The sequence below is a fragment of the Mustelus asterias genome, chromosome 7 (assembly GCF_964213995.1).
Source record: "Mustelus asterias chromosome 7, sMusAst1.hap1.1, whole genome shotgun sequence".
In the NCBI taxonomy this organism is placed as follows: Eukaryota; Metazoa; Chordata; class Chondrichthyes; order Carcharhiniformes; family Triakidae; genus Mustelus; species Mustelus asterias.
This window is the reverse complement of record NC_135807.1, coordinates 9462940-9476831: the sequence shown is the minus strand read 5'-3', so window position 1 is coordinate 9476831 and position 13892 is coordinate 9462940. Positions and strand designations below refer to the sequence as shown.

The 13892-nt window shown below is 43.2% G+C and overlaps 1 protein-coding gene across 8 annotated transcripts in view; it reads right to left on the bottom strand.

Moving 5' to 3' along the window:
* The window catches only part of vps13b (vacuolar protein sorting 13 homolog B), a 993302-nt gene that overhangs the window by 670017 nt on the left and 309393 nt on the right, over positions 1-13892 (bottom strand). For all 8 annotated transcript variants that reach the window (XM_078215655.1, XM_078215652.1, XM_078215654.1 and 5 more), the window contains exon 18: positions 52-186. In XM_078215655.1, the coding sequence (XP_078071781.1) occupies positions 52-186 (135 nt within the window). The remainder of the gene's footprint in view (positions 1-51; positions 187-13892) is intronic.

Genomic DNA, 13892 nt, shown 5'->3' with positions numbered 1-13892 from the left:
CCAATTCTCCTGTACAGGCAATAAACTTTTACATGTTCCAGCTGCACATACCTGGGGCTTTGGCACAAGCTTTTATTGATCCCATGGTCCCCGAAACACATTTTACCAATGATGTGCTACAGTACTTCAACTCAACATTTTGGATAGAACCCTCCAGAGTTGGCAATGGATTCTGGGATTTCACACCTAATAAAAGAAAATTGCAAATAAAGTAGTCTGCAGTATTTAAATAATCAGAACTTTTCAATAGAGGAGTTATTTCTCAACACTTAAGATATTTAATGTCCTACAGACAACAACTTGATACATAGATGTATTCAAAAGCTTTGTACAGAACGACACAAAAGTCAATAAAAAGGAAAGGATTTGCACCAATACAACCCACTGATAAACCTTTGAGAAAATACATCGAGCAACTGTTTTTAACTTCAAACCATAACACTGGATATAAACTCCGCAAAAATAAAATTAACCGACTAATCGCAAATGTTGGTTAAAAATAATGACAACAGCTTAATCCCTGATTACATGGCAGCAAAATCCAGTAGAAGATTCAGGTGTATGTAGCCTGCACCATACTTTGTTCTGCCACTTCATTTCAATAACCTTGGGGTCGAGGGCAACCCAAATCAGGGGGAGATGCAGTCACACACTACTTTGCTTCAACACAGTGTGGTGATCACCCTTGGTTTGCAAGCTGCTCAGTCAGTCCGCTGCACTTCTTGAAACAACATTTAAAGGTTTAGTGCAGGGTTTCTTCCATCCCAGAGCTTCCAAACACTTTCAGTTGGAAGACAGCTTGTGTATCCAGACCTGCACAGTGCTTCCCGCAATGAGACATCAGTCCTCTAGCCAGGCAGGAGCCATGCAATGTAAACAGGGTTCCGCCTGGCTGGAAATAGATGCACCCTAACTGTCAGAAAACAAGCATGCCATTAATCCAAACCAGTGAACTCTTGTCACAAACCTCACTTACTTTTAATGGTATAATAAATTTGTAAAAGTTCACAACAGTAAGTTGTCTGTACTGAGATAGCAATGTATCTGATACACATTTGTATATGATAATAGCTTGAAAAATACAAACTGTCCTTTGCATTGGTTTGTAACATATGGTACAGAACTATGGTAAATAGTTTGCCCGCATCAAAATATCTTCTACCAAATTTAGACTTTGGAGAAAATTATTGTATTTCTTTGATTTCAATATTGGTAACATTAATTTTCCAAACCATGCTCCCCCATGTCTGCATGGGTTTCCTCCGGATGCTCTGGTTTCCTCCCACAGTCCGAAAGACGTGCTGGTTATAGTCATAGAGGTTTACAGCATGGAAACAGGCTCTTCGGCCCAACGTGTCCATGCCACCTTTTTTTTTAAACCTCTAAGCCAATCCCATTGCCCGCATTTGGCCCATATCCCTTTATACCCATCTTACCCATGTAACTGTCTAAACGCTTTTTAAAAGGCAAAATTGTACCCGCCTCTACTACTACCTCTGGCAGCTTGTTCCAGACATTCACCACCCTCTGCATGAAAAAATTGCCCCTCTGGACACTTTTGTGTCTCTCCCCTCTCAGCTTAAACCTATGCCCTCTAGTTTTAGACTCCCCTACCTTTGGGAAAAGATATTGACGATCTAGCTGATCTATGCCCCTCATTATTTTATAGACCTCTATAAGATCACCCCTCAGCCTCCTACGCTCCAGAGATAAAAGTCCCAGTCTATCCAGCCTCTCCTTATAACTCAAACCATCAAGTCCCGGTAGCATCCTAGTAAATCTTTTCTGCACTCTTTCTAGTTTAATAATATCCTTTCTATAATAGGGTGACCAGAACTGTACACAGTATTCCAAGTGTGGCCTTACCAATGTCTTGTACAACTTCAACAAGACGTCCCAACTCCTATATTCAATGTTCTGACCGATGAAACCAAGCATGCCGAATGCCTTCTTCACCACTCTGTCCACCTGTGACTCCACTTTCAAGGAGCTATGAACATGTACCCCTAGATCTCTTTGTTCTGTAACTCTCCCCAACGCCTTACCATTAACTGTGTAAGTCCTGCCCTAGTTCAGTCTACCAAAATGCATCACCTCACATTTATCTAAATTAAACTTCATCTGCCATTTGTCAGCCCACTGGCCCAATTGATCAAGATCCCGTTGCAATCAGAGATAACTTTCTTCACTGTCCACTATGCCACCAATTTTGGTGTCATCTGCAAACTGTCAGCAGACCCAAATTTCTGTGATTCCTTAGATAAATATTTCTCAGAATAAAATCAAATAAATGAAACAGGACAAAGCAGCACCCAGGCACAAAGTGTGAACAGACAAGCAGGTCTTTTAAAACGCAGAAACAAGGCTGACAAAAGGACTCAGGAACTCACATTAGCATTTAATTAAATTGGCTCCAAGGATATCAGGAAGCCCTTATCAACACTTCGGAAGGTCTCTGAGACCTGGAAGACTTCCTGATATCCAATTAAACACCTATTGTATAAGAAACTCCGGAGATCTCAGACAATTATCACCTCCCTAGACTGGACAATCACCAGACTTAACACATCAACTCCGCACCTAAAAACCCATTAAACAGGATGACCATATCAGTACACCATAAACAAACCATTTACACATCAACCACAGAATGGTCAGAGTCAAATACTGTAAACAAAACATTAACATTTGAATCTTACAACGTGTCAAAGTTCGAGTATAACTGTAGCCCATTGCGGCAGGCCTTCAGAGTGCTTTCGGGACAGTGCTGTTTGTATGTCCTGATTGCACCTCCGTCAACGTTAATAAAGCTGTACCGCTGTTGAACCTGACTCTGAGTCCGAAGTGGTCGTGTTCGCCCACTCGCGCTAACAAAACCTACTAACCATGTCTCTGATATTCTCATCCAAATCATTAATATAAATGACAAATAACAGTGGACCCAGCACTGATCCCCGAGGCACACTGCTGGTCACAGACCTCCAGTTTGAAAAATAACCCTCTACAACCACCCTCTGGCTTCTGTCAAGAAGCCAATTTTGTATCCATTTAGATACCTCACCCTGGATCCCATGAGATTTAACTTTATGCAACAACCTACCATGCGGTACTTTGTCAAAAGCCTTGCTAAAGTCCATGTAGACAACATCAACTGCACTGCCCTCATTTACCTTCTTGGTTACCCCTTCAAAAAACTCAATCAAATTTGTGAGACATGATTTTCCACTCACAAAGCCATCAGGTGAGTTAGGTGCATTGGCCACGCTAAATTCTCCCTCAGTGTACCTGAACAGGCGCTGGAGTGTGGCGACTAGGGGATTTTCACACCAACTTCATTGCAGTGTTAATGTAAGCCTACTTGTGACTAATAAATAAACTTTAAACTTTAAAACATTAAACTTTAAAATGAAAAGCTACTTCTCCACTCAAAGCCCAAAAGACTCTCAAAGGAAAAATACAGCAAACAGAAATGAAAACAGCATTGAAGACAGATCAAATCTTTTCAGAGGACCATAAGCAATCTTTGTCTAACAATTGTAAATTTAAATATGTGTTTATTTCATAGCCTTCCACAAGATGCAGTCTGAAGTCCATATTGTTACTGACTTGAGAGGTCTTGAGTTGCAAATTTTTTTTTAACAGTGATTGTAAACGCAACTCAACAGGCTTACATAGTTAATAAACTACTTAATGTACTTGTACATATGGGTTACTTTGTTAACCATTTACTCTATTCATTTACCCATTGCCTTACCTGGCTACTTATTATGTACAGCTAGGGTTTTTTAAAAGCAAACATGCAGATATAAAAACTAATGACAATGTTACCTAACTGATTTAGGAACTGATGTGTTTTGCACCTGTTTTCAGGCCAAAAAACATAACAATTTAACAGTGGGACTGTCCGCTTGCTACCAGTAATGAGGGAGTTAATTTTTCCCCCATAATTATCAAAAAAATATTGCACTGTTGTAATTAGAATCATAGAATAGAATCATAGAAACCCTACAGTGCAGAAGGAGGCCATTCGGCCCATCGAGTCTACACCGACCACAATCCCACCCAGGCCCTACCCCCACATATTTTACCCGCTAATCTACGCATCTCAGGACTCTAAGGGGCAATTTTTAACCTGGCCAATCAACCTAACCCGCACATCTTTGGACTGTGGGAGGAAACCGGAGCACCCGGAGGAAACCCACGCAGACACGAGGAGAATGTGCAAACTCCACACAGACAGTGACCCGAGCCGGGAATCGAACCCGGGACCCTGGAGCTGTGAAGCAGCAGTGCTAACCACTGTGCTACCGTGCCGCCCCAAACTGCAAATTAGCAAACAGGTGCAAAAATATTTCCAATGAAAACTCTGTCTGAGAATATAACAGACGTTTTTGTAAGGAAACTGGTGGATAACAATATTTACAAGACAGTATATTGATACTTAAAACGTACAAATATTTTTAATGCAGCACTTTTTAATGTAAATAACTGGTACAAGAGTTCGCCTCACTTATTTCGAATACATCACGGTGACATAGTGGTTAGCACTGCTGCCTTATGGTACCAGGGACCCAAGTTTGGTCATTGTCTGTGTGCAGTTTGTACGTTCTCCCCGTGTCTGCGTGAGTTTCCTCCGAGTGCTCCGGTTTCCTCCCACAGTCCGAAAGATGTGCTGCTTTGGGGCATTGGCCATGCTAAATTCTCCTCCCGAACAGGAGTGTGGTAACCAGGGGATTTTCACAGTAATTTCTTTGCCGTGTTAATGTCAGCCTACTTGTGACACTAAATAATAAATAAATCAGATTATATATGGCAGAGCATACATTCACTGCAAAATGTGTGATTTTACCATGAGCTGCTTCATGTTAGACAGTAAATTTCTAAAAACACTGTTTCCAAGTGTAATGTCTGTCTGATGTGGCAAGATAAATGGAAAAAAAAAGCTGCAGAAAATGATGATCTCACCTTTAGTTTGATTTCTATTTCATGAGTTCTGTAAAACACATGTGAGCTAAAATAAAACCACTGCGAACATTCCATCTTTCTATTTTCTTTTTATTTGAATTCACTTTAACTATTGATGATGAATGACCTACAGTCCACCCCTTAAAAATAGTTGAAGCTATTTTGAAATATCAGCCTGAGTTTTTTCCCTAATTAAGACATAGTTTAGGCATATGCTTCCATGTTCTTTAGTGTTCTTCTCTGCCCATTTATGTTCTTGTAAAATGGCTTATTCACAAATGACATTTAACGAAACATCATAAGGTCTCACAAAAAGATTACAAAATAATGTTTTTTAAGTTTATTCATTAGTGTCACAAGTCAGCTTACATGAACACTGCAATGAAGTTACTATGAAAATCCCCTAGTCGCCACACTCCAGCGCCTTTTCTGGTACACTGAGGGAGAATTTAGCTTGGCCAAAGCACCTAACCGGCACGTCTTTCGGACTGTGGGAGGAAACCGGAGCACCCAGAGGAAACCCACACAGACACAGGGAGGACAGACAGTAACCCAAGCCAGGATTCAAACCCAGGTCCCTGGCACTGTGAGGCAGCAGTGCTAACCACTGTGCCAACCTGAATATTTCAATTCTGTAACAATTGTTATTACTATAATAACATACATGTCAATGTAGAACATTTTCCCAAGGCTCCTTAAAGAGGGGTAATCAGACAAAATGGATGCGAAACAAAACTAGTTTGTTCATAAGTTTAATCACTGAGGCAGGTTTTAAGGACAGTCTCAAAGGATGAGAGAATGGTGGAGAGGTAGAGGTGTCCAGGGAGGAAACTTCACAGCGTGGCCCAAGAAACTGAAGCTATGGGTGCCAACTGCAGAGCCAAGGGATAGGGATGCACAACGGCCAAAGTTGGAGGAATGTAGAATTTGCAGGGTGGTACTGCACATGGTTAGAGATAAGTTAGAATAAAGGTATTTAAACACGAGGATGAAAATAAAGTTTTGAGTTGTTGGGGGACAAAGAGAACCAATGCAATGTAGTGAGCACAAGGATGCTAGGTGATCAGGACTAGGTACAAGATAAAACAGCAGCACAGAACTTGGAATGAGTTGAAAGTTATGGAGACTGAAGGATGGAGATGAGTGGTGGAGTGAAGTCAGGAGAGCGCTGGAATAACAAGATAAAGGTGGGGATGAGGGTTATCATAGGAACATAAGAAATAGAGGCAGGAGACCATACAGCACCTGTCAAGTCTGCTCTGCCATTCAATGAGATCATGGCTGATCTTGGACTTCCACTTTCCAACCCACTTCCCATATCCCTTGATTTTCTGAGGAACCAAAAATCTACCCCAGCCTTAAATAAATCCAATGATGAAGCATCCACAAACCACTAGGGTTGAGAATTCCAAAGATTCATAACCCTTTGGGTGAAGAAATTTCTCCTCAGTCCTAAAGGATCATACACGTATCCTAAGGCTTTGGCCGTGTTCTCGACTCTCCTGTCATGGGAGGCAACCAGTGTGTCTAGCCCTGTCAAGCCATTTCAGAATCTTACATGCTTCAATGAGAGCACCACTTATTCTTCTAAGCTCCAAAGAATGTAGACCCAGTTTAGTCAGACTCTCATCATGGGACAAGCCTCTCACCGCTGGGACCAATCTAGTTTCAGCTGGGGTGGGCAATGTTATGAGGGGGATACAGGTGATTTTTGCAATGGAGAGTGGGGGAGTCACAAACTCAGTTAAGGTTTGAATAGGTTAGTGAGGCCACTAAAGTCTGAGGCAGTGGAAAGACGCACCAAGGATATGGAGTTGTTGCGAGCAGCTGAACCCAATGTCATTGTTCTTCCCATTGTCTGGCTGAAGGTAATTACTACAGGATTCACAGGGAAGAAAACATGAAGTAAAAATACAAATAATGTAAATTCTACAAGTAGACACTGCAGATTGTAGCACTGAGATGGTGCATAACAATCAAACAACTGAAAAAAAATCAGCCTGGGGAAAAAATAAATTAGGACCTGAGGTACTGTGGTGATAAGGACTGTGCCAAGAGCAACCAGAAGATGCTTAGGAGCTGGTTTTGGAAGCTGCAAGACAGTAAGCCATAATACTTCTGGAGTTTCTGAGGAAGATCAAACAGAATTATTTGTTTGACTGAGCATTTGAGACAGAAAAATGAACATCTTGCCTGCAGGAAATAGCTAATTAATAATATGAGGAGCAGATGCAGCTGGGATAATGTTTGGCACAAGGGCTTTCTTCCCTCCTCGACATCTGAGCTAAGGGTAAAAATAGCAATGGAGCGAGGGAAAGGAGAATTACAGAAGCCTAGCACCAGCACAAGGGCTAATCCAAAAGACAGCTGAAACCAACAAGGCCTTGCCCTTTCCAACACATAAAAATTAAAAAAAAGACCCACTCAAATCTTCAAGCCGGGTACAGCAGCATAATGTTACTGGATTAATCATCCTGAGGCCTGGGCTAAAGATCCAGAACATGAGTTCAAATCCCACCACAGCACTTGGGAAATTTAAAATCAATGAATTAAGGAGAACTGGAATAAAAAGCGAGGATCAATATTAGAACATAGAAAAAATACAGCACAAACAGGCCCTTCGGTCCACAAGTTGCGCCGGTCATGTCCCTACCTACCTAGGCTGATATATAGGCTAACCTATAACCCTCAATCCTATTAAGTTCCATGTACTCATCCAGAAGTCTCTTAAAAGACCCGATCGAGTTTGCCTCCACCACCACTGACAGCAGCCAATTCCACTCCCCACCATCCTCTGAGTGAAAACCTTACCCCCTGACATCTCCTCTGTACCTACTCCCCAGCACCTTAAACCTGTGTCCTCTCGTAGCAGCCATTTCAGCCCTGGGAAAAAGCCTCCGAGAATCCACCCGATCTATACCTCTCAACATCTTGTACACCTCTATCAGGTCACCTCTCATCCTTCATCTCTCCAAGGAGAAATTGGTGACCATAAAACTACTGGATTGTTTCAAAGCCCATCTGGTTCATTAGTAACCTTCAGGGAAGGAAATCTGGTGGCCCAAGTGTGGCTCCAGACCAACGTGCGGTTGATTCTTAACTGTCCTCTGAAATGGCCTAGTAGGCCCTTCAGTTGCTTACCACCAGCACCTCAAAGGCAACTAGAGAGGCCAGCATCTATAGCCAGCAACATCCGCATCCCATGAAAAAATGGTTTAAAAATCAGTCTCACATTCAAAGGACATAATACTATTCAATCAGCCACCTTCCATAGTAGCTTCTTCTAAAAATATTTTTAATGTTTATTTATTAGTGTCACAATGGAGGCTTACATTAACACTACAATGAAGTTACTGTGAAACTCCCCCAGTGGCCGCACTCCGGCGCCTGTTCGGGTACACGGAGGGAGAATTTAGCATGATCAATGCACTTAACCAGCACGTCTTTCAGGCTGTGGGAGGAAACCGGAGCACCCGGAGGAAACCCTTGCAGACAAGGGGAGAATGTGCAAACTTCACACAGAAAGTGACCCAAGCTGGGAATTGAACCTGGGTCCCTGACGCTGTGAGGCAGCAGTGCTAACCGCTGTGCCACCGTGCCGCCCAGTCCAAATCAAGTGCAAAAGTATTCACAATACCAATAAGTGAATCAGAAATGTTTATTAAAAACTGAGGAAAAAATAAAGGTGCAGAGTTCAATATTCTGCAATGTAATAAGTTGCTAACACAAGGTGAATAAAAATGATAGAATTCCAATGAAGTACCGAAGCTCAAACTAATAGATGTGTAATATAAACATGTCATGTAACACCAGATTTAACAGCCTCAAACATGTCATGGACAACAAGCAGCTACCTTTCCCCACCTCTTTTCAATCTAGGTGCTGTTTTTCACCACCAGTTTAGATATTTCTTTTAAAAAGGCACTGATTTAATCCAAGCATGCAACTCTCAAAACTAACCAAACAACAATAGCTGTAGGGGACGATTATGCTATTGCCAAAGACAATAAGTTACTGACTTACAAATCAGTCAATCAAGAAAATTTGTGAAGGATAAGATGGGCTGCAATTATTGTGGTCACTTGGCTGATGGGACACTTGGTTTAGTTTAGTTTGATTATCTTTTGGTTTTCTGTGACAAAATTAAGAACAAGCATTCACTTGCTGATAAATATGGTTTGAAATATCGTGGACTAAAACAAAGAAATCATAATCATAGCAGTTAGATCTTAAAACTGCCTGCTGTCTCTTTTCCCCCATTCAACTTGAGCTATCTCCAGTCCAAAACACCGCATACAAAATTAACACTGGTCATTTCAATTTAAGCTGGAATTTGGACATCATTTCTGACATGGACTCAACAACCAAATGGCCTCCTCCTGTGCCCTAATGCCTCTACGTAATTAGAATTATAATGTCTGACCAATTACAATGATAACCAAGCCATGTCAAGTATGTTCAGGATAATGTTTTCCCTTTGGGTGGGATTTTCCAGCCACGTTCGCCCCGAAACCAGAAAATCCCGCCCGAGGTCAACAGACCTCTGCTCCTCGCCCGCTACGATTCCCATGGCGGGCAAATGGGAAAATTCGCCCCTTAGTCCTTTTAGCATTCATAGCAAATATATTTTCTAGTCCTGACAGTGCTGGGCATCGTCACAGGCAGGATGAGAAAATGTGGAGAACTGCAATGACTTTCCAGATTTTCCCATCCCGCCAGTGGTGATGCCCGCTGAGGTCAGGGTTGGAAAATCCAGGCCACTGAAAATTTACAGTGCAGAAAGAGGCCATTCAGCCCATTCTGCCTGTGGCAGCAACAAAAGGACAATCCAGCCTAACCCTACTCTCCAGCCCTTAGTCTGTATCTTCATAGGTTCAGGCATTTTGTGTATCCAAGTGCTTTTTTTTCAAAAGTGATGAGTTTCTGTTCTACTACCCTTTCAGGCCGAGAGTTCTGGATAGTTAAAAACTTCTCCATTCCTTCTGCCAATTATATTAAATCTGTGCTCCCTGCTTGTTACCTTCTCTGTGCAAGGAAGTGGCTCATTACTTTTCACTCCAGGCCCCTCAATTTTATTCAATTAAATCTTCCCTCAGCCTCCTCTGTACAAAGAAAATAGCCCCAGCCTACCCAGTCTTTTCCCATAGCTAAAAATCTCCATTCGTGACAAAATCCTTGTAAATCTCCTTTGCATCCTCTCTAATGCAATCATATCCTTCCTGTACTAGAATTGTACGCAGCATTCTAGCTGTGACCTAACTAGTACTTAACTAGTGCAGTTCCAGCATAACCTCCCTGCTCTTATATCGTATGCTTTAGATAATAAATGAAAACATCCCACAGATTCTTGAAAGTGACGTCACAGGTGGAGAAGGTGGTAAAGAAGGCATATGGCATGCTTGCCTTTATAGGACGGGGCATAGAGTATAAAAGTTGGGGTCTGATGTTGCAGATGTATAGAACGTTGGTTCGGCCGCATCTGGAATACTGCGTCCAGTTCTGGTCGCCACACTACCAGAAGGACGTGGAGGCTTTGGAGAGAGTACAGAGGAGGTTTACCAGGATGTTACCTGGTATGGAGGGGCTTAGTTATGAGGAGAGATTGGGTAAACTGTGGTTGTTCTCCCTGGAAAGACGGAGGATGAGGGGAGACTTAATAGAGGTGTATAAAATTATGAAAGGCATAGATAGGGTGAACGGTGGGAAGCTTTTCCCCAGGTCGGTGGTGACGTTCAAGAGGGGTCATAGGTTCAAGGTGAGGGGGGGAGGTTTAACACAGATATCAGATGGACATATTTTACACAGAGGGTGGTGGGGGCCTGGAATGCACTGCCAGGCAAGGTGGTGGAGGCGGACACACTGGGAACGTTTAAGACTTATCTAGACAGCCATATGAACGGAGTGGGAATGGAGGGATACAAAAGAATGGTCTAGTTTGGACCAGGGAGCGGCGCGGGCTTGGAGGGCCGAAGGGCCTGTTCCTGTGCTGTATTGTTCTTTGTTCTTTAACTACGTTATCGACATGTCCTAAGACCATAAGACCATAAGACATAGGAGCGGAAGTAAGGCCATTCGGCCCATCGAGTCCACTCCACCATTCAATCATGGTTGATTTCAACTCCATTTACCCGCTCTCTCCCCATAGCCCTTAATTCCTATAAGACCTGTCCTGTGCACATGTGGACATGCACTCTTAAGATCCCTCTGTATATCTCCCGACCTCATTGTATTTATTGTTCATTCTCTTGTCTTGTTTGCCCTCCATAATTATGTTGACACTCATCATATCTGGAGCCGTCTCTTGTATTTACTTAGTGAATCATCTAACAGTCAGATGAAAATTGCAAATTTAGTCGTCATTTCCAATATCCAGTTGTTCCTTCTTGAACATAATTTCTACCAGGTTACAAGTAGCTCCTCAGATGGCTCAGATTTCCTTATCTGTGCAGAGATCCATGTTTTATCAGCACAGAACAACTCATTCTGTTATTTCTTGAAACACATAGCAACGGTCAAAGCATATTCTATCTAAAGTAAAGACAAACCTGATATAAATGCCAATATTTTCATCATCCTTACTGAAAGTAATGTTATAGTTTATTTATTTAGTGTCACAAGTAAGGCTTACATTAACACTGCAATGAAGGTACTGTGAAATTCCCCTAGTCGCCACACTCTGGCGCCTGTTCGGGTCAATGCACCCTAACCAGCACATCTTTCAGACTGTGGGAGGAAACCAGAGCACCCGGAGGAAACCCACGCAGACAGGAGGAGAACACAGACAGTGACCCAAGCCAGGAATCAAACCCGGGTCCCTGGCACTGTGAGGCAGCAGTGCTAACCACTGTGCCACCGTGCCGCCCACAACGTTGTACAGCTTAGATAATTTCACTAAATGGTCTCTAAACATTCATTTAATCTATAGGAATGTCCATGCTGTGATTTCTGTATGCATCCACCTTTTTGTTTACTGTTAAGATACGGGAGAAACTACCAAGTCAGTATTGTTTTCCCAAATCTAGTTCCACTGAGGACATTAAGGGTCAACTTGAATTCTGGACTGGAATCTTAAGTACGCCAGGCAAGGCAGGGGCGGCAGCTCTTATCTGAAGGATGTTAATGAACCAGTTTCCTTTTGAAGACAATCCAACATGGACATTTTAACTGGTGCGAGCTAACTCACAAATTACCAGACTTATTGAATTCAATTTTACAGCTTGCGGTGATGAGTTATAAACTCCTGACCTCTGGGTTTCTGGTTCAGCATCATAACCATTAAGCTCCAGCTATTTTCACATATGCAACATGGATTGGTCTATAAAGAAAGAAAAGTAATCTTGGAAAATGTTCTTGGAACATATAATCCACCATTAACTCATTTAAAGGGAGCGGATTAAGGACAATTTCTCAGCAGTTTATAATGGGTAATGTGACACACAGGGCCCGATTTTACCATCACGTTGCGCCCATTTTCGGGTGCGGAAACGTGGTAAAGTCGGGCGTGAGACGAGTAGCGCGGATCTGTGCCCGCCTCCGCGCCAGTTCCCCTTTTACCAAGACCCAAAAATGGCCACAATCGGGACCGCGCCCAAAATGGGCACAACGGCCATTTAAATGCATTTGCATGCATTTAAATTGGCAGGGGAGGGGGGAGAAAGGGGGCGGATCTGCTGCCACTCTGCCTGAGATGAGTGGGGGGGGGGGGAAAGAGGGTCCGCTGCCACTTTGCCTGAGATCAGTGAGGGGGAAGGGCTGTCCCCTGCCACTCTGCCTTAGATCAGTGGAAGGGAAGGGGGGGTCCATTGCCACTCTGCCTGAGATCAATGAGGGAGAAGGGGGGGGGGGGTCCACTGCCACTCTGCCTGAGATCAGTGAAGGGAAGGGGGGTCCACTGCCACTCTGCCTGAGATCAATGAGGGGGAAGGGGGCTGCGATTGGTCTGGGTGGTGGTGGGGGATTGGGGGGGAATAAGGGCGTCAGGGGGGAATAAGGGGGTCAGTAATGTTGTGGGGGTGGGGCAATGTCTGTGGGCACCAGGGAGAGGCATTATCCAGCCCGGGACCGATGTGGCAGGGGAGCAGCATTCTATCATTTTTTTCTGCGCATGCGCAGTGGAGGCACCAATTGGAGATGCAGGATTTTGGGTGCATTAAGCTCCACCCACAGGCTTCAGCAACACGATTCAAAATCGCTGATATTTTTGTGTATGGGAGCGCCTCAGAAGGGGTCTAAAAGGCAGATCTGAAACACTCCCAGTTTCAAGCCTGTCCAGCACTTCGAATCAAAATGGTAAAATTGGGCCCACAGAGTTGCTCTGGCACTGATTCTATGCACTGTGATCCAAATTTATTATTTAAATAAAGGGTTCGTAGGAAAGGACTCCAAATTTTTTGATGGTACTCGAATGAGAACCACTATGTAATTCTGAGGATCAAAGAAAGCTGCAAAGGGATATTGGACAGGTCACAGAATGGGTCAAACAGTAGCAGGTGGAATTTCACATTCCAAATGTGAACTTGTACATTTTGTTAAAAATCAGCGCTTACCATGGTGGAAGACTGGAGTACAGGAATAAAGCTGCCTTGCTTCAATTGTACAGAACCTTGGTTACATCTGGAGTATTGTGTATAGTTTTGGTCCCGAAGGAAGGGTTTACTTGCCACAGAAGGAGTGCAGCGGAGGTTCACCAGATTAATTCCTCGGATGGTAGGACCATCTTCCGAGGAAAGATTGAGGAAACTGGGCCTGTCTACTCCGAGATTCAGAAGAATGAGAGGTGACCTCATTGAAACAGACAAAATTCTTAAAGGGCTAGACAGTGTTGATGCAAAAAGATGTTTTCCCTGGATGGGTGTTCTAGAACCAGGCGACACAGTCTCAGAATAAGGAGCAAGACATTTGGGACTGAGATAAGAAGGAATTTCTCC